The 23985-nt window shown below is 38.8% G+C and overlaps 1 protein-coding gene across 1 annotated transcript in view; it reads left to right on the forward strand.

The window, feature by feature from the left end:
* CFAP91 (cilia and flagella associated protein 91) overlaps positions 1-23985 on the forward strand; it is a 97945-nt gene that overhangs the window by 11784 nt on the left and 62176 nt on the right. Inside the window, exons 3-7 of the mRNA XM_052643896.1 lie at positions 236-393; positions 2842-2925; positions 4217-4273; positions 16662-16843; positions 23555-23732. Of these exons, the coding sequence (XP_052499856.1) occupies positions 236-393; positions 2842-2925; positions 4217-4273; positions 16662-16843; positions 23555-23732 (659 nt within the window). The remainder of the gene's footprint in view (positions 1-235; positions 394-2841; positions 2926-4216; positions 4274-16661; positions 16844-23554; positions 23733-23985) is intronic.

A 23985-nucleotide genomic window follows, 5' to 3' on the forward strand; every position in this document is an offset into this window, starting at 1 on the left:
CAGTAGTGCAAAAGCATATATAGTATAAAATAAATGCTACCCTTAGCCCTCTTCACATAATCACCCCTTGTCATCAGTTTCTTCAGTATCCTTCTAGAGATAGTCTATACATATACCAATAGCCTATGCCATATAGACGGTTTTGTACCTTTCAAAAGTTTGCAGTAGTAAAATACTTTAGAAAATCTGGTGTAATTTTGTCCTTTTTCCCTCTGCCCTCCTGTCTTAACATTAGAGAAGGGTTCCCAGGTTTAGAACCATGTTCAGCAGCATGTTCCATTATCCAAGATATTCTGTTTATTGGAGCAAGGCAGATCCTGTTCCATCATTCATCAGTCGGGACTGGAAGCGACATGAGCAACGGCACAGAGAGGCCCTCCAGCAACTTGCCGCGTAAGTGTCAGGTGGCTCCAGCTGCTATTCATGTGTTTGATGGATGCATTTTTCTTCTTAAAAAGTTTTGTTTATTCATTCTGTATTATTTTAAAATGTACAATTGTGATGTTATACCTAGACCAGTTGAGCTCAAGTTCTCTTTCTTAACCCCTTTGACCAAAACAATCTGGATTCGGAAGCAACAGTTATAGGTTTATTGGTTAGTAATAGGTTGGTACAAAAGTAATTGTGATTTCAGACTGTGAATTTTAAATCATTATAACGAGGCTCAAACACATCTTTATTAATCACAATAGGAACCATTACAGTCAACACATTTGTGCCAATGAGAAATAAGCTGGTTTGTTCCTGTAGTGTAAAAATACATGTTTCAGGATTTGATGAACTCTTGGAAAGCATTTTCTGCCTTCTGCTGGTTTTGGAAGTGTTTTCCTGGCAAAAAGTTGTTGAGATGCTTGAAGAAGTGGTGGTTGATTGGAGAGAGGTCAGGTAAATATGGCAAATGAGGTAAAACTTTTTAGCCCAATTTGTTCAAGTTTTGGATTGCTGGTTGTGAAACTTGCAGTCAGGCACTGTGGAGAAGAACTGGGTCCATTCTGTTGACCAATAGTGGCTGCAGGTGTTGCAGTTTTTGGTGCATTTCATTATTTGCTGAGCATACTTCTCAGATGTAATGGTTTTGCTGGGACTCAGAAAAATGTAGTGGATCAGACAGACAGCAGACCACCAAAACAATGACCACGACCTTTTTTTGGTGCACGTTTGGTTTTGGGAAGTGTTTTTGGAGCTTCTTCTCCATCCAACCACTGAGCTAGTTGTTGCCAGTTGTTTTATAAAATCCACTTTTTGTCACGCATCATAATCCAATCGAGAAGTGGTTCAGTGTCGCGTAGAATAAGAGGTGACATTTCAAAATGATGGTTTTTTTGATTTGCAGTCAGTTCATGAGGCACGACTGAGCGACTTCACTTTCACTTTTCACTTTCCTGCATTGGAGAAGGCAATGGCAACCCACTCCAGTGTTCTTGCCTAGAGAATCCCAAGGACGGTGGAGCCTTGTGGGCTGCTGTCTATGGGGTCACACAGAGTCAGACACGACTGAAGCAACTTAGCAGCAGCAGCATGAGGCACCGTTATCAAGCTTTTTCACGTTTCCAATTTGCTTCAAATGCCAAATGACCATATAAAGGTTGACGTTGAGTTCTTAGGCAGCTTCTTATGTAGTTGTATGAGGATCAGTTTCGATGATGGCTCTCAGTTGGTCATTGTCAACTGCGGATGACCAGCCACTGTGCTCCTCATCTTCAAGGCTCTTGCCTCCTTTGCAAAATTTCTTTAATCACCACTGCACTATATGTTTGTTAGCAGTTTCTGGGCCAAATGCATTGTTGATGTTGCTAGTTTCCTGCTCTGCTTTATGACCCATTTTGAACTTGAATAAGAAAATTGCTTGAACTTGCTTTTTCTTTAACATCATTTCCGTAGTCTAAAATAAATATAAAATAAACAGCAAGTGATAAGTCATTAGCAAAAGAAAATATAAAGCAAGAAATGAGCATTGAAATGGTGTATAACATAACCACATTCCAGTATCAAATGGCAAAGTTCAACAGTGCAAAACCACAGTTACTTTGCACCAACCTAATAGGTGTTCTCCAAAGGTTATGGTATATATTACATGATAACTTACCACTGAAGGTAGAGGTGACTGCATTTTGATCCATCCAATTTCTTTGATCCGTCTTAGAAATTGCAAGTGTACTTTTCTGCTAGTATCCAAGTAGACTTTTTGGAGACCTGCAACCAAAGTACCTTCAGCGATGGGTCTGTCAAATTCCTTATTTGTTTAAAGAATATTTACAAGTTCATACATAGTAAATTTCTTTTACAATGCTACCTTACAGCCTAGACATAAAATTTTGTGTTTTTTTTTTTTAATTTTGTAATTCTCATGCACTGGTAACTAAAAATGAACATTTTTGTATGTGGAATTTCATAAATTTACTCATTTATTAGCTTTCAGTTCCTCTTGTTGGCTCCTGGTTTCCTGGCTCAGGAAAAGTAATTATTGAGGTGTAGGACAGTAAGACACATGTTACAGAAGACTTTGCTCTCAGTCTCAGGTGTATCTCCTACTTTATAGACATATAAATATGAAATAGGGGCTTCCCAGTGGTGCTAGTGGTAAAGAATCTGTCTGTCAGTGCAGGAGATGCAGAGACATGGGTTCGATCCCTGGGGTGGGAAAATTCCCTGGAGTAGAAAGTGGCAACCACTTCAGTATTCTTGCCTGGAAAACTCCATGGACAGAGAAACCTGGTGGGCTATAGTCCATGGGATCCAAAGAGTCAGACACGATTTAGCAACTGAGAATGAATATGAAATAAAAATTATATTTGGAAATAATATGTTCAACTTGAATAATGTTTTCCTGCTTCGTTTTAGAATTGATGCTTCTTTTCAGATGCCTAAAGAAGTTTATGAAGATCCTGATGTTACTGGAAAGAATCGCTATAAATATTTTGAAAGGTAGGAAATAATTACTGATGAATATGAGCCCTAATATTATTAGAGACCTCTTTGTAATAATGATAGCAGCTCTCATATTTAAGTCATGCAATACGCCAGGTATCACTTTATAAGTGCTTTACGTATATAACATCAATTTTCAGAACAGAAATATAGGATAGGATATATTATCCCCATTTTACCAGTTAGGAAGCTGAGACCAAAAGAGGAGAAGTAAATTGCTCAAGGTTACTCTATTATGAATTAGCAAGTGTAGAGCTGCGATTCCAACTAAGTCTGCCTGACCTTAGAGATACCAATTGCAAATAAGAATGTATCTTTCTTAACAAAAAGAAGAAAATGAAGTCATCAAATGAGGTGAGATAGAGGAAAGACACATGACAGCGATAGTGCAGGGAAAAGTGTTAAAAGAGGGCAAATAGGTGACATTTGCTGTCTTTGTGTGAATGTTACCAAAACCAACATGGTCAAAAGATTCACCTTGTTTCATTCGTGATGAATACACACGTGATAATCATACACTCAGATTAGAAAAAAAAGATGCGGATTTCCCTCTAGGTCCTATCTGAGTTAGCAAAATAACTAACTCAGATGTATAACTTGATGTCATACCTACATAAGTTCATTAGAGAAAGTAAATTTGTAATGCACATTATTTATGAACAACCTCCTTATGGATGTTTTATGATGCTGAGTTTTTCAGAGGAATGAAATTCTTTACATAGTATACTCAGTTTCTAGACTTTCGGGGCAGGGGTCGGGGGGCGGCTTAAAGTAAATCACTGGAAATTTCAGAACATCTCAGGGAACTTGAGAAGTTGCTGGGAACTAATGACCAGCTGAAGCCTAAGTATAGGGCACTGTTTCTCAGGTGTGGCTTGTTTCCCATCTGCAGCAAACACATGGGGATGTTTATTACAAATGCAGATTAATTGGCTCTACCTTGAATCCACTGAGTCTGCTGGGCTAGACCTGTGGATTTGAATTTTAAACAAGAATCTTCCCACTCCCACCCACTCCAGCATTCTTGCCTGGAGAATCCCAGGGACGGGGGAGCCTGGTGGGTGCCGTCTCTGGGGTCGCACAGAGTCAGACACAACTGAAGCAACTTAGCAGCAGCAGCAGCAGCTTCCCACTCCCCAGTAATTTTGTGTGTGCCAAAGTTTGAGAATTGCTGATACACAAAGTATTCAAACTCACTGATTTTAAGGGACAAATATTGGCAGTGGCAGGAAACTTAGCAAACACATAGTGCAGAAGTCCCACATTTGTGTTTTCCTTTCTTCCCCAGGCCGTTCCTTCCATTTTATCAGCAGATGCCATTCAATGTTGTTTTTGCATCAACCAGGTAAGTAACCGTTATTTTAAAACTTTTTTCCAGTTTATTTATTATTTGCTTCCATATTTGTTTCTAGAAGATAGTTCTCTGAATCATTATTTTTAAAGAATGGATCATAAATCATTAGAACATTTTCTAGTGGTTATTAGCAGCCTTTTAAAAAACAAAATAGGAAATAACCAAGAGCTTCAGATGTGTTGAGGGTAGTTATATTTTTGCTTATAACTTTTGACTTAAATAGATAAATGTATATGTTCATAGGTATATAATTGTTATGGTATGTAGTGAAGTTTTTATTATGAGTTATGGTAAAAATGAAAGTTAAAAGTGCTCTAAATGTTCTCTTTTGCTTCTCTGAAATGTACTTATTTGACAACAGTTCTTCAACTTTTGATCAAGAAAACCAGTGAAAATATTTTTTAATAGTAGAATTTATAATTTAATCATCTAATGGACACAAGGCAGTGTGCTATACAAAGATACATCCAACGTGGTGTCTGTCCCACAAAGGAATGTGAACCAAGAAAGAAAGTATGTGAAAAGAAAGTAAAGGACAAGAGCTGAATCTGGGATTATTGTGCAGTTCCTGGGTCTTTTGTTTTAGGGCAAGATAGCAGGTTTGGTAAAGTGTCCCATTAAAAAACTAACTTTTGCTATACTCTTCCCCATGTCAATATAACTTAATGTTTCTATAAGAGAAGAAAATCCAAGGTATTCCTGAAATGAATGAGAAGATAAACATTTTTTAAGGCCTAAGATTTCTGAATAGAAAGTTAAATAGGTCTGGATTTTCAAACATGCATTTAAAAGGTATGGTTACTCTTAATGATACAGCATCTTATAAATAGGATATATGTTATCAAAGGTCTGTAATCCTCAATATAAGTGCCAATTATGATTCCAGTTTCTCCTCAAATTTTTTAAGACTATGTATGGATTCCTTTGGCTCTTATATGGATGTAGGAAAGATGCTTTGCTTGTTGCAGCAATATTTTGGGGGATCAGTCTCCTAAAGCAAAGGAAATAAAAGCAAAAATAAATAGAACATAATTAAACTCAAAAGATTTTGCACAGTAAGGGAAACCATTGACAGTATGAAAAGATAGCCCACTGAATGGGAGAAAATATTGGCAAATGATATGACCCATAAAGGGTTAATATCCAAAATATATAAACAGCTCATACAATTCAACATAAAAAAATCCAAAACAACCTGATTAAAAAATGTGCAGAAGACCTGAATAGACATTTCTCCAAAGAGGACATGCAGATGGCCAATAGGCACATGAAAAGATGTTCAACATTGCTAATCCATCAAAACCATCAGGAGATGTTACTTCATACCTGTCAGAATGGCTGTCTTCAAAAAGAACATGAATAACAAATGTTGGCAAGAATGCAGAGGAAAGGGAATCTTCATCTGCTGTTGGTGGGAATGTAAACTGGTACAGTTACTGTGGAAAATAGTATGGTGGTGTCTCAAAAAACTAAAAATAGAACAAACATATAATCCAGCAATTCCACTCCTGGGTATATGTCTGAAAAAACCCACTATTTTGAAAAGATACATGCACCCCAGTGTTCATAGCAGCATTATTCACCATTGCCAAAATATGGGAGCAACTCACATGTCCATCAACAAATGAATGGATAAATAAAATGTGGTTTATATATGCAATGGACTATTAGCCATAAAAAAGAATGAAAATTTTCCACTTGGAACAACATGGATGATTTAGAAAATATGCTAAGTGAAGTTAGCAAAAGACAAATGCTGTATGATGTTACTTATTTGTGGAGTCTAAAAAATACAACAAACTAGTGAATGTAACAAAAAAGAAATAGACTCACAGATTTAGGGTACAAATATGGGTGGTTAGCCGAGGGGAAAGGGAAAAAGGAAAGGCCAGTATAGGAACAGGGGATTAAGAGATACAAACTATAATACATATTACATAAAATATTATATAAAATAATCTACAAGGATATATTGAACAACACAAGAAATATAGCTAATATTTTAAACTATAAATGGAATATAACATTTAAAAATTGTGAAATACTATATTGTATTTGTTGTTGTTCATTGCTAAGTTGTGTCCAACTCTTTATAACACCATGGGCTACAGCACGCCAGGCTTCACTGTCCCTTCACTATCTCCTTGAGTTTGCTCAGACTCATGTCCATTGAGTCAGTGATGCCATCCAACCATCTCATCCTCTGTCACCCACTTCTCCTGCCCTCTGTCTGTAAGTTCTTGGTTCACGTGCTGATGAGGCCTAGCTTGAAGGATTTTGAGCATAATCTTGCTAGCATGTGAAATGAGTGCAATTGTACGATAATTTGAACATTCTTTGGCATTGCTCTTCTCTTTGGGATTGGAATGGAAACTGACCTTTTCCAGTCCTGTGGCTCCTGCTGAGTTTTCCAGATTTACCAGCGTATTGAGTGAAGCACTGTTAAAGTGCTGCTAAAGCATCATCTTTGAGGATTTGAAGTAACTCAGCTAGAATTCCATCACCTCCACTCGCTTTATCTGTAGTGATGCTTCCTAAGGTCCGCTTGACTTCACACTCCAGGATGTCTGGCTCTAGGTGAGTGACCACACCATTGTGGTTATCCAGGTCATTAAGACCTTTTTTTGTACAGTTCTTCTGTGTATTCATGCCACCTCTTCTTAATGTCTTCTGCTTCTGTTAGCTCCTTGCTGTTTCTGTCTTATATTGTGCCCATCTTTGCATGAAATGGTCCCTTGGTATCTCCATCTTGAAGAGATCTCTAGTCTTTCTCTTTCTGTTTTTTGCCTCTGTTTCTTTTCATTGTTCATTTAAGAAGGCTTTCTTTTTTCTCCTTACTATTCTCTGGAACTTTGCTTTCAGTTGGGTATATCTTTCCCTTTCTCCTTTGCCTTTCGCTGCTCTTTTCCCAGTTATTTGTATGGCCTCTTCAGACAATCACTTTGCCTTCTTGCATTTCTTTTTCTTGGGGATAGTTCTGGTCACCACCTTCTATAAACAATGTTCCGAACCTCCATCCATACTTCCTCAGGCACTCTTGTCCACCAGATCTAATCCCTTGAATCTATTTGTCACCTCCACTGTATAATCATAAGGGATTTGATTTAGGTCATACCTGAATGGCCTAGTAGTTTTCCCTGCTTTCTTCAATTTGAGCCCAAATTTTGCAGTAAGGAGCTGATGATCTGAGTCACAATCAACTCCAGATTTTGTTTTGCTGACTGTTTAGAGCTTCTCCTTCTTTGGCTACAAGGAATATAATCAATCTGATTTTGGTATTGACCATCTGGTGATGGCCATGTGTAGAGTCATTTCTTGTGTTATTGACAGAGGATGTTTGCTATGACCAGTGTGTTCTTTTGGCAGAGCTCTGTTAGCCTTTGTCCTACTTCATTTTGTATTCCAAGGCCAAACTTGCCTGTTACTCTAGGTATCTCTTGGCTTCCTATTTTTGCATTCCAGTCGTTGTGATGAAAAGGACATCTTTTTTTGTTGTTAGTTCTAGAAGGACTTCTAGATCTTCATAAAACTGTTCAACTTCATCTTCTTCAGCATTAGTGGTTGGGGCATAGACTTGGATTACTGTAATGCTGAACGATTTGCCTTAGAAATGAACCGAGATCATCCTGTAACTTTTGAGATTACCCCAAAGAACTGCATTTCGGATTCTTTTGTTGATTATGAGGGCCACTCCATTCCTTCTAAGGGATTCTTGCCCACCTATAACATGTTATACATCAACTATATTTCAGTAAAAATGTTAAAAGAAAATAAATGGATAGAGGAAAATATAGCATGCTAACATTAAATGAAAGCAACAGTAGCTATAATAATTTCAGACAGAGCAGACTTCAAGGAGGATTATCAGGGATAAAGAGAGGCATTATGTAATGAAAAAGAGGTCAGATCTCCAAGAAGACATAATAATCCTTAATGTATACATACCTAATGACAGAGTGTCAGACTGCGTGTGACAAAAACTAATAGAATTACAAAGTAAATGAATTCACTATCACAGTGGGGGCTTCGATACCCTCATGTAGAAAGTGGATGCATCTAACAGGCAGAAAGTCAGTAAGGCCCTAGCATACCACTTATCAGCTAGATATAATTGGTATCTATAGACTACTTATTCAGCAACAATAGAGTATACATTCTTCTGAAGCTGGAACATTCAGCAAGATAAACCACATTCTGGACCGTTAAACATACTTTAATAAATGTAAAAAGCACAGAAGTTATACAATGTCTTCTCTCAGATCATAGTGATATTAAACTAGAAATTAAGAACAGAGAGATAACTGAAAACCCCCAAATCTTTTGATATTAAATAATACATTTCTAAATAGCATGGGTTAAAGCAGATGTTTCAAGAGAAATTTTAAAATATTTTAAACTTAATGAAAATGACAATGTAAATTATGAAAACTTGTGGAATGAAACGAAAGCAGTGCCTAGTGGGAAATTTGTAGCATTGAATACATGTATTAGAAAAGAAGACAGATTTAAATCAATGATATAAGCTTCTACCTTGAGAAACTAGAAAAAGAAGAGCAAATTACATCCAAAGCAAGCAGAAGAAAATAATAAGAAATCAATGGACTTGACCAAGGAAATTGATAGAAAAAGTAAATGAAACCAGAGAGTTCTTTGAAAAGCTCACAAAAACTGGTAAGTCTCTAGGCAGACTTAACTAAGAGAAAAAGAGAGAGGACACAATTTACTAACATCAGAAATGAAAAAGGATCACTACAGATCCTGTGGCACTAAACAAATAATAAAGGAATATTGTGAATAACTCTTTGCCTACAATAGAATTGATAATGTAGATGAAAAGGGCTAATTACTTGAAATACAACTTGCCAAAACTCAGAAGAAATAGGAAATCTGAATAGGCCTTAATCTATTAAACTTCTTTGATGCAATAATTAATGACTTTCTAAAACATAAAGCACCAGGCCCGGAAGGGGTCTCTGGTGATTCTACCAAACATTCAAGGAAGAAATTATACCATTCTCTACAATCTGTTTCAGGTAGTAGAAGCTCACTCATTCTGTAAGGCCAGCATTACCCTAATACCAAAATCAGACAAAGACATTAAGAAAGAAAGAAAGAAAGATAGTGCTAAGTCATGTACCTCTCTTGAGATCCCATGAACTATAGCCTGCCAGGCTCGTCTGTCCATGGGATTCTCCAGGCAAGAATACTGGAGTGAGTTGCCATAAAGAAAACTACAAACCAACATCCCTCATAAATGTAGGCATGGAAATCCTCAGCAAAATATTAGCAAATCAAATCCAACAATGTATAATAAGAGTTATACACCACATCCAAGTGGAATTCATCCCAGGCATGCAAGGTGGTACTGCATTTTAAAATCAGTTAATGTAATGGATCATATCAACAGACTGAAAAAGAACATGATCATATTAATAGAGGCAGAAAAACTATTTGACAGTACCCGATACCCTTCATGACAAAAACTCTCGGTTATCTAGAATTAGAGAGGAACATCTTCAACCTTATGAAGAATGTGTACTGAAAACCTACCTCATACTTAATGGTTATTCTGCCATTTTTGTAAATTTTTGAGTTGCACATCAAATCTGGGCTGATCACTCCACACTTACTTAGCCTGCCTGTGAGGTTCATGACAGTTTCCCTAGCCCTGTGATCATCAGTGATGTCAAACTCACCAATGCAACCATGCTTCATCATCACAGTTAGAAACCTGGAGATGACTTTGGAGCATGGCCTAATAGGGACCTGGCGTTTGCCTCTCTTTTCAGCATTGTTGATACTCTTGAGAGCGTCAGCCAGGACATTCATGTGCACCATTCTGGCAGCATGGAAAGGTGGCGCAAAGAGCAGTGATAAAACTTTTAGCAGGTGGCGTGTTCATCTTTGTAGAAAATCAGAATGAATTAACTTAAAAAAAAATAAGTGGGGTTAATAAGTGAATAAGTGATTATAGCAAGGTTGTAGGATATAAGGTTAGTATACAAAAGTCAGCTGCTTTCCTATATATCTATATAGAACAAGTGGAATTTGAAATATAAAACACAGTGCCATTTAAATTAGCATCAGCAACTGAAATACTTAAGTATAAATTTAATAAAATACAAGATCTATTTAAGGAAAACTGTGACACTTCAGTGGAAGAAATCAAAGAAACACTATAAATAAGTGGAGAAATATTCCATGGTTGTCGATGGGAAGATTCAGTGGTGTCAGTATGTCAAGTCTTCCCAGTTTGAAGTATAGACGCCATGTAATCTCAACCAAAATTCATGCAAGTTATTTTGTGGATATTGACAAGGTGATTCTAAAGCTTACCTGAAGAAACAAAAAAACCTGAGAATAAGCAGTACAGTATTAGAGAAGGGCAGAGTTGGAGGACTGACAGAACATGACTTCAAGCTATTATAATCAAGAAAGGGTGGTGTTGACCTTCCCTGGTAGCTCAGTGGTAAAGCATCCACCTGCCAGTACAGGAGATACAGGTTCGATCCCTGGTTCTGGGACAATCTCACGTGCCGTGGAGCAACTAAACTCGTGCACCACAACTAGAGTGTGTGATCTAGAACCTGGGAGCCCCAGCTACTGAAGCCCTTGGGCCCTAAGCCCATGCTCCTCAACAAGAGAAGCCACTGCAAGGGAGGTCTGTGCACAACGACCAGAGAGTAGCCCCTGCTTGGTACCACTAGAGGGAAGCCCCCCTAGGAACAAAGATCCCGCACAGCCAAAAATAAATAAATAATTTTTTAAAAAGCTGTGCTGTTATGTAAAGAATAGACAGATGAAATAGAGAGCCCAGAGAGAGACCCGCATCCTTATAATCAGCTAATCTTTCATGAAAGAGTAGATGGTTAGATAGCGTCACTGACTCAATGGACATGGATTTGAGCAAAGTCCAGGAGGCAGTGAAGGACAAGGAAGCCTGGTGCGCTGCAGTCCCTGGGGTCGCAAAGAGTTGGGCACGACTTAGTGACTGAATAACAATCTTTGGCAAAAAGAGCAAAGACAATACAATGGAGCAAAGACAGTCTTTTTAACAAGTGATGTTGGAACAACTGGACATCTACATTAAAAAAAAATGAATTTAGATATAACTCTTACACCGTTCACAAAATTAACTTAATGTTTGTTAATTTTCTACTCAGTGTAGAATACAAAAATATAAAATTCTTAGATTACATGGGAAAAACCTAGATGGTCTTGGGTATGTTGATGACTTTTTAGATACAACATCAAAATCACGATCCATTAAAGAAATAATGGGTAATTTGGACTTCATTAAAAAAAGGTCAAAGACCTTAACAGACACCTCACCAAAGAAGATATACAAATGGCAAATAAGTAGAAATGCAAATTAAAACAATATACCACTATACAACTGTTAGAATGGCCAAAATCTGGAACACTAACACCACCAAATATTGAGCAACAGGAATTTTCATTTTTGATGGAAGTGCAAAATGCTGTAGTCACTTCAGGTTGTCAGTTTCTTACAAGACTATGCATATTCTATACAGTATGGTATTATCTTCTGTTCTGAACGATGCACTTCATGGAAATGAGACATCTGTAAATGACTGTGGATTGAACTTTAATCCCTATGCACTCAAGACACATTTATTTAATGAGTGAAAATTACTAATACTGTTATGACTCATCTGTAGAAATGTTAGTGATTCTAACCTGAATCATGAATGTTAATGTATTGACACACCAAAATAAAATTTCTCTAAGACTTAAAAAAAAGTCTATACACATACTCTTAACATATGGTTCGGCAGTCCTACTCCTTGGTATTTACCTGAAGGGGTTGAAAACTCATGTCTACACAAAAGCCTGCACACAGATGTTTATAGCAGCTTTATTCATAGTTGCTGAATCATGGAAGCAACCAAAATGACCTTCAGCAGGTGAATGGATAAGTAAACCATGGTACATTGAAACAACAAAATATTATTCAGCACTAAAAAGAAATGAGCTATCAAGTCATGAAAAGACATGGAGGAACCTTAAATGCATATTGTTAAGAGAAAGAAGCTAATCTGAAAGGGCTGCATATGTATGATTCCAACCATATGACATTCTGGAAAAGGTAAAACTATGGAGATGATAAAAAGATTATCGGTTGCCAGGGGGCTGGGGAGAATGGGGAAAGGATGAATAGGAGCACAGAGGATTTAAAGGGAGGGCAAATATACATCCTGAGAAACGCCGGACTGGAAGAAACACAAGCTGGAATCAAGATTGCCAGGAGAAATATCAATAACCTCAGATATGCAGATGACACCACCTTATGGCAGAAAGTGAAGAGGAACTAAAAAGCCTCTTGATGAAAGTGAAACAGGAAAGTGAAAAAGTTGAGTTAAAACTCAACATTCAGAAAACGAAGATCATGGCATCTGGTCCCATCACTTCATGGGAAATAGATGGGGAAACAGTGTCAGGCTTCATTTTTTTGGGCTCCAAAATCACTGCAGATGGTGACTGCAGCCATGAAATTAAAAAACGCTTACTCCTTGGAAGAAAAGTTATGCCCAACCTAGATAGCACGTTGAAAAGCAGAGACATTACTTTGCCAACAAAGGTCCGTCTAGTCAAGGCTATGGTTTTCCCTGTGGTCATGTATGGATGTGAGAGTTGGACTATGAAGAAAGCTGAGCACTGAAGAATTGATGCTTTTGAACTGTGGTATTGGAGAAGACTCTTGAGAGTCCCTTGGACTGCAAGGAGATCCAACCAGTCCATTCTGAAGGAGACCAGCCCTGGGATTTCTTTGGAAGGAATGATGCTAAAGCTGAAACTCCAGTACTTTGGCCACCTCATGCGAAGAGTTGACTCATTGGAAAAGACTCTGATGCTGGGAGGGACTGGGGGCAGGAGGAGAAGGGGACGACAGAGGATGAGATGGCTGGATGGCATCACTGACTTGATGGACGTGAATCTGAGTGAACTCCGGGAGTTGGTGATGGACCAGGGAGGCCTGGTGTGCTGCGACTCATGGGGTCGCAATGAGTCGGACACGACTGAGCGACTGAACTGAACAATGACATGTAAGGATTTGTCTATACCCATGTAATATACGACACCAAGAGTGAACCTTAACAGGGAACTATAGTCAATGTCTTGTAATAAACTATAATGGAAAATAATCTAAAAGATTATGTGTGTGTATATAAATATATATATATATATATAACTGAATCACATTGCTGCGCACCTGAAACATTGTAAGTCAGCCGTGCTTTAATGCAGTATATATATTTAAAAGAGAAAAAACTGAACCTTAATGTAAACTGTGTATTTTGGGTGACTGTGAAGTGCCAGTGTAGGTACATCAGTTGTAACAAAGGTACCGCCTGGTCAGTGATGTTGATGGTTGGTCAGGCTATGCACATGATGGGGAAGGGGTATATGGGAAGTTTTTGTGCCTTCTCAATTTTGCTGTGACTTAAGATTGCTCTAAAAATTGTCTTTAAAAATGCGAATGTTCAATAGAGTTCATAATAACAGAATAAGATTTGCTAGCTTTGTGAAGCTCCTCTTTGTGTGTAGGTTTTTAAGTGTGTATTTATTATTCCTTTTTAGTTGAGTGGGTCTTTGTTGCTGTGCTTGCTTTTCTCTAGTTGCAGAGAGCGGGGGCTCTTCTTTGTTGCATTGCAAGGGCTTCTCATTGTGGTGGCTTCTCTTGTTGACAGGCTCTAGGGCACACGGGCTTCACTTGCAGCGCGTGGGTTCAGTGGCTGTAGTCCCTGAGCTCTAGAGCAAGCCTTAGTAGTTGTGGTGCAGGGCTTAGATGCTCCATGGCGTGTGGGATCTTCCTGGACCAGGGATCAAACCTGTGTCTCCTGCACTGGCAGGTAGATTCTTTACCACTGGACCACCAGGGAAGGCCTGCATGTAGTTTTGCTGGGACTAGAAGGGGAAAATTGAAAAGACTGTGGGTGTGGCAGACAGTGCCTGCTTTGATGGTGGCTGGTATTAGAGGAGGGAGGGTCTAGATGGAGGATATGGGGCAGTAGGAGCTGCTGAAAGGATACCATCCTTAAACAGACTAAGTGAGGCTAAGGATGTGATCCAGGACCAGGCAGAGCTCAAGCCAAGTATGGAGCAGATGGGGGGGCTTTTGGTGTTGGGTCCTGTTTGAGGTTGGGCAGAGCTGGGAAAGATTTTTTTGCTTGCTTTTTTTCACATTTTACTCTCCCTTGAAACCAACTGAAATGGAGAGAAGAATAGGTTGGAGAAAAATAACAATTAGGAAAGGAACTGTGCTATTAAGTTACACCGGACTTTTGTCCAAGTAGCATTGCTCCTTTGCATCCTCTCCTCAGACCCACGGAGAAGGGTCCCAAGTCAGCAGAAAGCTTTGGCAGAAGGATTCCTCAGGCTTTGCCATAATCTTAGCACGTTTAAGCAGATGGGTCAAATGTGAAGCTAATTTGGAAAGCAATAATTTATTCTCTTGATCCAAGCTGATGGTTTTATAATAATATTCATGTGACCTGGGATGATATAAAGGTAATTTAAAGTTATTTCCTCAAGTAGAATTTTTATAGTAGAATACTTTCTGCTGAAAACATAAGAAACTATATATACTTATATTGTCTACTTATGTTAGAAATTAATAGCAACTGCTGAAAAAAATGATTTCAGTACCTGTTAGATTTCAATATTAAAATCTATTTAAAGTACTGTTTCATCACAGGTTGAACTGCCAAATAGACACTTCTTTCTGATTGGCTTGAAATGCATTTTTCTTTGAGCTAAGATGTACATGCTGTGCTCATATATAAGCACCTCCCATTGCCTTTGACTGTTTTTCTTAATGGAAATCTCTTTTTCCATTATATTTATTTATGTAATTTAATCAATTCTTCTACCAACTAGAAAAAAGATTTATTTTAAATGGAAGTGGTATATATAAGTATATATATATTTCTTATTTTATAAGTAGTATATGTACAAATTTAAAAAAGTTAGAAAATTCAAAAGACTATAAACATGAAAAAATTCTCTCTATAATCATACTAACCAGAAATAATTGCTTTTATTATTGTATATCCATTTAGGATTTTTTATGTGCCCAGTAGCACAGTCTATAAAAACAAAAATGTACTCCTAAGGTACATACTGCTTTATAGTGTTCTTTTTTCTACTTTACATTAGATCCTTGACATTTTTGTTCATTCATATAGATTACATTGTTACTTTTAATAGCTGGATAAAAATTACGGCTGTACCATTTTTTAAACAGTTTTTCTACTGATGGTCAATATTTAAGTTTATGACTTTTTTAGAGTCAGATGAGTAGATTGGGAAAGATTTCCATGAAGTGTTGTTTAGTCAAAAAAGCAACATGCAAAACTGTACTTATAATATGATTTCATGTTAGTCAAACAGTAAAATAAACTGTATTTGTGTCAGTTGTAGAAAATAAGTGTGCAAAAAATAAGGAGGATGTAATTCAAGGATACATCTGGGGTATATATCCTAGATGGGCTTCCCCGGTGGGAACCCGCCTGCGATTGCAGGAGACTTAAGAGACGCAGGTTCAATCCTGGGGTTGGGAAGATCCTAGGTACCAGGTATATAGAAAGGGTACTGCAATGGGTGGAAAAGGAAGAAAAAGGGATTGCGGGATGCAAACTCAAAAGTAAAGAAAACACTGCACTAGAAGATTAAACCATATGTGCTACTATACTTTTTGTTAAATTATGGATAAGGGTAGACACGTGTTTAAGTGAATTTATAAGTTTTTTCTGTGCTTAAAAATAAAATGAAAAAAAAGGTGAAAATAATGGATCCAAGGTTGATGCCTAATGACTCCAGATATAACCACTTTTAAAAATAAAATTAGCCATTAAGTTTTCTACTCTTATAAATGACACTTTATAAACATGTTTGCATATATCTTTGCACACTCATTGACTTATTCCCCATAATAAATTCCTAGCAGCGCAATTTCTTGGGCAAAAGGGTGTTTTAAGGGTTTGATATATATTTAGTCACTTGTTAGTTAGGTTTATCTGTTTGTATTTTCATCAGCAGTTTATGAGAATGCCTGTTTCTTCACAAGTTCATTGATGCTAAGTACTTTCAATCGTTTAAATCATTGCTTATGTGATATAATTAAATAGCATCTTGCTGTTTTAATTTAATTTTCTTTGATTATGTTATGTTCATTATATTTTCATATGATTGTTAGAAGTTTTACTTTTTGTTTTCTGACTGTCCTTTACTCATTTTTCTGTGGCTATTTCATAGAGAGACTATTTAACTCTTAATCATATATGTTGCAAAACCTATTGATAGGTATAAAGTGATTATATCAGGTTTCAATTTTCAAAATAATTTTCCCTTTTAGGGCAGATCCATATACTTTTCCTCCTCCTCCAACTAAGTACCTGCCCCTTCCTTCGAAGTACACGGTGGGCACTCAGACTGATTATCGGGATGCTGAAGTTCAAACAGACCCATATTCTCCAGAATATGTAGTATGTCAGGATTCCATCCCTGAGCTCCTGACCCTGGCTACTCTCACGTGGGGTGAGTTGGAAATTCTTTTGAATATTTGCAGATGACAGTCCTGATGACCACGCATGCTTTTGAGTTCTTGGAAATGACACACACAGGCAACTGTGTTTTAAAGTATTGCTATTTAAAGTGTCTTGCTCAGTAGAGCTACTTCATAGACTCATACACTTTTTTTGTTCAAAGAGAGATACGCCATTATCATTGTAAGGACACTTCTTGTCCTTTTTCCCTGAAGTTGAAGTTACATTTAGACTTAATTTTGTGGTTACTTTGCTGACGATTCACCTCCCTCTTCTCACTGTTTCTCTCAGTGAATCAGCTCCTTTTCACTGAGAAATTTATATTCTTTCTTTACACATAAGTTTTTTTGAGTATATAATACTGAATGCATATTCCAACATGTAATACGCATGACATATTCATATTCCAACAAGAAATAATGTTATCTTATAATATACATTATGCGTATTGTAAATATAGCAATAATATGCATTTTGCATTTTCCAACAAGTAATAATATCCTCTTACTTTGCTAAAATATCTTGGGATTTATCAAGATTCTCTTACACACTTTATTTGATGATTTGGATGATTTCTTTTGATATTATATCTGAAATGCTCAGAAATTCACTCTCAGAGTATAGCAATTCACTCTGGTCTAGGCCTTTATAATGTGAAACTATAAAAATTAATAAGAGAAGGGGCCTTTAGAAATTGTTAGACATTACCTTATTAAACTCATTTGATTGTGCCTAGGAAGCTGAGAACCAGAGAGACTGATCCCTTAAAGGTCATGGAAATACTTAGTGCATTGTAATGATTTTTATTAAAATCATTTTATCAAAATGAGGTTACTTTTATTTCCCCAATGTAATGAATTGCTGTGATCAAATCTGTGTTAGTAGCAACAAGGATGTTCACGTCTGAGTTCTAGTTTTGATTCTTGTTTCTTGGCTCACTTCTTGGATCCATATTAAGCATTCTTGACACCCGCAGTTTAAAGGAGAGACTCTACCTTAAGTCTAGGTGACAGATTCAGAGTATGCCGAAATCTTTCCTTCTCCTTTAAACACACAGAAAACATAATTATGAAAATTAATAACCACACTTAAAATAAGAAAATCGATCATTTAGCAGTGAAGACTTCTTCCTAAAAGGGAATCTGTGATGATGAGCAGGGACTCTGAATGGTGAGGAGCCAGACCTGAGTTACCTGATTAAACTAAAGGAGGGAGAAACTTCTCTCCTGCCCACAGGTAGGACTGAAGCCCAGTGCTTGCCAGTCTAAGCCAGGTACTCCTACCTGAGGCCTTGAGCTTTACCTCTTGGTGTGGGAAGGGCTTAGCTTTGAGCTGCAGAAGGACTGGGGCCACACCCTCGAAAACAAGAGGTTTAGGTAGGGGCTCAGAAATGCTTCACTTGGTAAAGACCTAATTGGAGCCCTGCCCTGGCAGCTCTGGGGTTGAAGTATCAATAAAAAGCTCCATGTGTCAGGCCTACCTCCTTGTTGGTGAGGTCCTGGGTAAAAGTTTAAATGGAGGCCTACATATTATGTGTGTAGACGTTTAAACATTATAGATCAAGCTACTGTCTTTTAGATAAAATACAGTCTATATTTTTCACAAATTTTTATAAAAAGCTGAAAGGACAAGTGTACATTTGAAACTCTTAGACTCCTTGGGATTGCATGCTGGCATGTGGCCGCAGTGGGAGAGGCTGCCTGGTGGCTGGCCCTTTTCTCTGGCTCTGTTCCTCATCGTGAGGGCTTGCTGTGCATGCCTGTGATTGCCTCTCCTGTCCTGCTCTTCCATTTTCTGTTTAGACATCCTTGCAAACAGCTGCTGTGTGGCCACCCCTTGGGCTTAAGGGTGAACAAACAGCAGCATGTAGTCTGCCCTCAGGAGTCTGAATCCTGTGAAGTGGCCCATATAGATTTTGGAAGTGGGCATGGGGCCGTTTACGCAAGGAATTCCAGGCTCCCTAAGAGATGGAGTACCTCCAGGTGGGCATTCTGTAGTATCTTTAAAGTGCTATGGGAAAATAAGCCAAATCTAGAATTCTTACACCAGCCAAACTCTTACTCAGGAGAGAAGGTGAAATAAAGACACTTTCATAGGACAGAACATTTCATAGGGCTATCTCATAGGATATTGTAAACACTAATTAAATTCATTTATGTAGTATGCTTAGGCCAATGCCTAGTATGGAAATAAGCATTCTATAAGTGTTAGCTATTGATCTGAATAAGGTAAGAATAAAAGGACATCCTTGAACATACTTCCAAGTTCAGTCGCTCAGTCATGTCCAACTCTTTGTGGCCCCATGGACTGCCAGGCCTCCCTGTCCCTCACCAACTCCCAGATCTTACTCAAACTCATGTCCATTGAGTCGGTGATGCCATCCAGCCATCTCATCCTCTATCATCCCCTTCTCCTCCTGCCTTCAATTTTTCCCAGCATCAGGGTCTTTTCCAATCAAGTGGCCCAAATATTGGAGTTTCAGCTTCAACATCAGTCCTTCCAATGAATATTCAGGATTGATTTCCTTCAGGAAGGACTGGTTGGATCGCCTTGCTGTCCGAGGGACTCTCAAGAGTCTTCTCCAACACCACAGTTCAAAAGCATCAATTCTTCAGTCCTCAGCTTTCTTTATAGTCCCACTCTCACATCCATACACGACTACTGGAAAACCATAGCTTTGACTAGATGGACCTTTGTTGGCAAAGTAATGTCTCTGCTTTTGAATATGCTATTTAGGTTGGTCATAACTTTTCTTCCAAGGAGTAAGTGTCTTTTAATTTCATGGCTGCAATCACCATCAGCATTAATTTTGGAGCTCCCAAAAATAAAGTCTGTCACTGTTTCCACTGTTTCCCCATCTATTTCCCATGAAGTGATGGGACCAGATGCCATGATCTTCGTTTTCTGAATGTTGAGTTTTAAGCCAGCTTTTTTCATTCTCCTCTTTCACTTTCATCAAGAGGCTCTTTAGTTCTTCTTCACCTTTTGCCATAAGGGTGGTATCATCTGCGTATCTGAGGTTATTGATATTTCTCCCAGCAGTCTTGATTCTAGATTGTTTCATCCAGTCCAGCATTTCTCATGATGTACTCTGCATAAAAGTTAAATAAGCAGGGTGACAATATACAGCCTTGACGTACTCCTTTCCCTATTTGGAACCAGTCTGTTGTTCTAATTGTTGCTTCTTGACCTGCATACAGACTTCTCAGGAGGCAAGTCAGGTGTTCTGGCATTCCAATCTTTTGAAGAGTTTTCCACAGTTTATTGTGATCCACACAGTCAAAGGCTTTGGCATAGTCAACAAAGCAGAAGTAGATGTTTTTCTGGAACTCTCTTGAAAAGATCTCTAGTCTTTCCCATTCTATTGTTTTCCTCTATTTCATTGCACTAATCACTGAGGAAGGCTTTCTTATCTCTCCTAGCTGTTCTTTGGAACTCTGCTTTCACATGGGTATATCTTTCCTTTTCTCCCTTGCCTTTCGCTTGTCTTCTTTTCATAGCTGTTTGTAAAGCCTCCTCGAGCAACCATTTTGCTTTTTTGCGTTTCTTGGGGATGGTCTTGATTCCTGTCTCCTGTACAGTGTCCCGAACCTCCGTCCATAGTTCTTCAGGCGCTCTATCAGATCTAATCCCTTGAATCTATTTGTTGCTTCCATTGTATAGTCATAAGGGATTTGATTTAGGTCATACCTGAATGATCTAATGGTTTTTCCCTACTTTCTTCAATTTAAGTCTGAATTTGGCAATAAGGAGTTCATGATCTGAGCCACAGTCAACTCCCAGTCTTGTGTTTGCTGACTGTATAGAGCTTCTTCATCTTTGGCTGCAAATAATATAATTAATCTGATTTCGGTATGGACCATCTGGTGATGTCCACGTGTAGAGTCTTCTCTTTTGTTGTTGGAAGAGGATGTTTGCTATGACCAGTGCATTCTCTTGGCAAAACCCTGCTTCATTCTGTACTCCACGGCCCAATTTGCCCATTACTCCAGGTATTTCTTGACTTCCTACTTTTGCATTCCAGTTCCCTATAATGAAAAGGACATCTATTTTGGGTGTTAGTTCCAGAAAGTCTTGTAGGTCTTCATGTATGCATGCATGCTAAGTCACTTCAGTCATGCCTGACTCTTTGTGACCCTATGGATTGTAGCCCTGCCAGGCTATCTTGTCCAAGGGATTCTCTAGCCAAGAATACTTGAGTGGGTTGCCACTCCCTCCTCTGGGGGATCCTCCAGAACCAGGGATTGAACCTTCATCTCTTGCATCTCCTGCATTGGGAGGTGGGTTCTTTACCATTAGCACCACCTGGGAAGCCCATAGGTATTCATAGAACCTTTCAACTCAGCCTCTTTGGCATTAGTGGTTGGGGCATAGACTTGGATTACTGTGATGTTGAATGGTTTGCTTTGCAAACAAACTGAGAAAATTCTGTCATTTTTGTGATTGGACCCAAGTGCTGCATTTCAGACTCTTGTTGGCTATGAAGACTTCTCCATTTCTCCTAAGGGATTCTTGCCCACAGTAGTAGATATAATGATCTTCTGAATTATTTTTGCCTTTCCTGCCCATTTTAGTTCACTGATTCATAAAATGTTGATGTTTACTCTTGCCATCTCCTGTTTGACCACTTCCAGTTTATCTTGATTATGGCCTGACATTGCAGGTTCCTGTACAATATTGTTGTTTACAGTATGAGACTTTACTTTCACCACCAGACATCCACAACTGGGCATCATCTCCACTTTGGCTCAGTCTCTTCTTTCCTTCTGGAGCTATTTCTCCACTCTTCTCCAGTAGCATATTGGACACCTACCAATCCAGGGGGTTCATCTTTCAGTGTCATATCTTTTTGCCTTTTCATACTGTTCATGGGGTTCTCAGGGCAAGAATGCTGAAGTGGTTTGTCATCTTCTCCAGTGGACCTCGTTTTGTCATATCTCTCTGCCATAACCCAGCAGTCTTGCGTGGTCCTATATGGCATGGTTCAAAGTTTCATTGTGTTATACAAGGCCACCATTTTGGTTCATTTTCTGTGATTGTGGTTTCCATTCTGTCTGCCCTCTGATGGATGGGAGTACATGCTTCCTGATGGGAGGGACTGGCTGTAGGGGAAACTAAGTCTTTCTTTGGTGGGCAGGGCCATGCCCAGTATCTTTAATCTAGTTTTCTGCTGATGGGTGGGGCTGTGCTCCCTCTCTGTAGGTTGGACTAAGGTGGCCCAGTCCTTGAGTTTGCAGTCTCTATGGTGGAGCTATAGGGTGACCTCCTCCGCAAGGACTCATGCCAGTACATTGTGCCTCCCAGGACTGTTGCTGTCAATACCTCTGACCCTGTGGCAGGCCACTGTTGACCCGTGCCTCTGTTGGAGACTCCCAAACACTCATAGGCAAGTCTGGCTCAGTCTCTTGTGGAGTCACTGCTCCTTTCTCCTGGGTCCTGGAGCACATATGGTTTTGTCTTTTCCTTCCAACAGTTTATTTCCCCAGTGCTGTGGGAACTTTATAATCAAATCCAACTGAGATTCTTATCATTAATGATAAGGCAAATGGGTTGGGTTTGGGGGAGCTAGGCTGGTGTGGATACTAAACATCCTGCCCTGCATGGGGCAGGCCCATCCAAAAATTAATTGTTGGCCTAATATGGTATTAATAGCATCCTGGTTGAGAAATAATTGAGTTAATGCAGTAAAATAAGAGAAGAAAAATTAGGTTTGCGGATTAGAAAGAAGAAGCCAAACTATTTTCACCTGTAGACAATGCACTCATTTTTAAAATTTTAATGAACTGAACTAAGAATCTCAGTTCAGTAAGGTAGCTTATTGTGAAATCTACATACAATTTTACTTCTTCCTTCCCTGGTAGCAGTACAGGAGACACTGGTTCTATCCCTGAGTTGGGAAGATCCCCTGGAGAAGGGAATGGCAACCCACTCCAGTATTCTTGCCTGGAAGGCAACCCACTCCAGTATTCTTGCCTGGAAGGCAACCCACTCCAGTATTCTTGCCTGGAGAATTCCGTGGACAGCCCATGCGATTGCAAGAAGTCAGACATGACTGAGCGACTCACACTTTGCCTTTCTGACTTGGATGCATTTTTCTTTCTCTCTCTCTCTCTTTTCCCCCCAGTTTCTCTGGCTAGGGCTTCCAGTACTATGTTGAATAGGAGTGGTGAGAGTGTGCACTGTTACCTTGTTCCTGATCTTAGAGAAAAAGCTTCTAACCTTTCACTGTTGAGTATAGTGTTAGCTGTGGGATTCTCTGTATAGTTCATTTTTGTTTAATATTTGTTTCTAGAGAGGGAGTATAGTGTATGTAAGACTGCAAGGGCCAGATTGTCATGGGCAAATTATGGGTTTCACCACCTACTAACTATGATCTTCTGCAAGTTATTTTGATATTTCTTTGTATTTCAAAAGATGGATTTTTCCGATACGGAACGTTCCAAGGTGTGATTATTTAGTAATCACCTAATATCTTTAAATACTTCCATGCAAATGAAATGTCTTCCGACTGAGTTGCTAATAAGAAAGAGTGCAGGCACAGATACCATACTCTCAGGCACATGTGGAGACGTATCCCAATATCATTTCATCTTGTCATAACCTTGTATTTAAAGAGGACAGGAGCTGAGAGGGAGTCAATTAAATACTAGTAGGTATGTGAGTGTGTCTGTGTGTTTATTAAGTGTTCTGCCTCATCCTCTAGGTCGAGGTCTCCCGGCAGGACAAGCTGAAGTAGAGATGATAGAACGTGCCCGGGAGAAGCGTGCTTGGGAAGACACCCTGCCCTCTCTGAGTGACACCTCCCAGTTTGAGAAAAGGAGGCGGATGATGAATGCCATGGAGAGGAAGGAGTGGGCCTTCAGAGAGCAGGAGATTGAGAAGTAGGTTCTCAGTTACCCAGACAATTGCTCCTACACTGATGGGATTAATGTTAATACTTTTAAGCAACAGAGCAAATAGAGTTCCCAAATGTAAGGGTTTAAAAGCAATCCTTAACCTGTAGAGTTAGGAGACTGGGTTTCAGGAGCAATAACTCCATTATTTTTTCTCCAATAATATAAATATATATATAATGCCTTCTTTATGTGTGAAGTTCAGTGTGGAACCCAGATTTGAACAACTCCTCACAGCATC

The sequence above is a fragment of the Budorcas taxicolor genome, chromosome 1 (genome assembly GCF_023091745.1).
Source record: "Budorcas taxicolor isolate Tak-1 chromosome 1, Takin1.1, whole genome shotgun sequence".
NCBI classification, from domain to species: Eukaryota; Metazoa; Chordata; class Mammalia; order Artiodactyla; family Bovidae; genus Budorcas; species Budorcas taxicolor.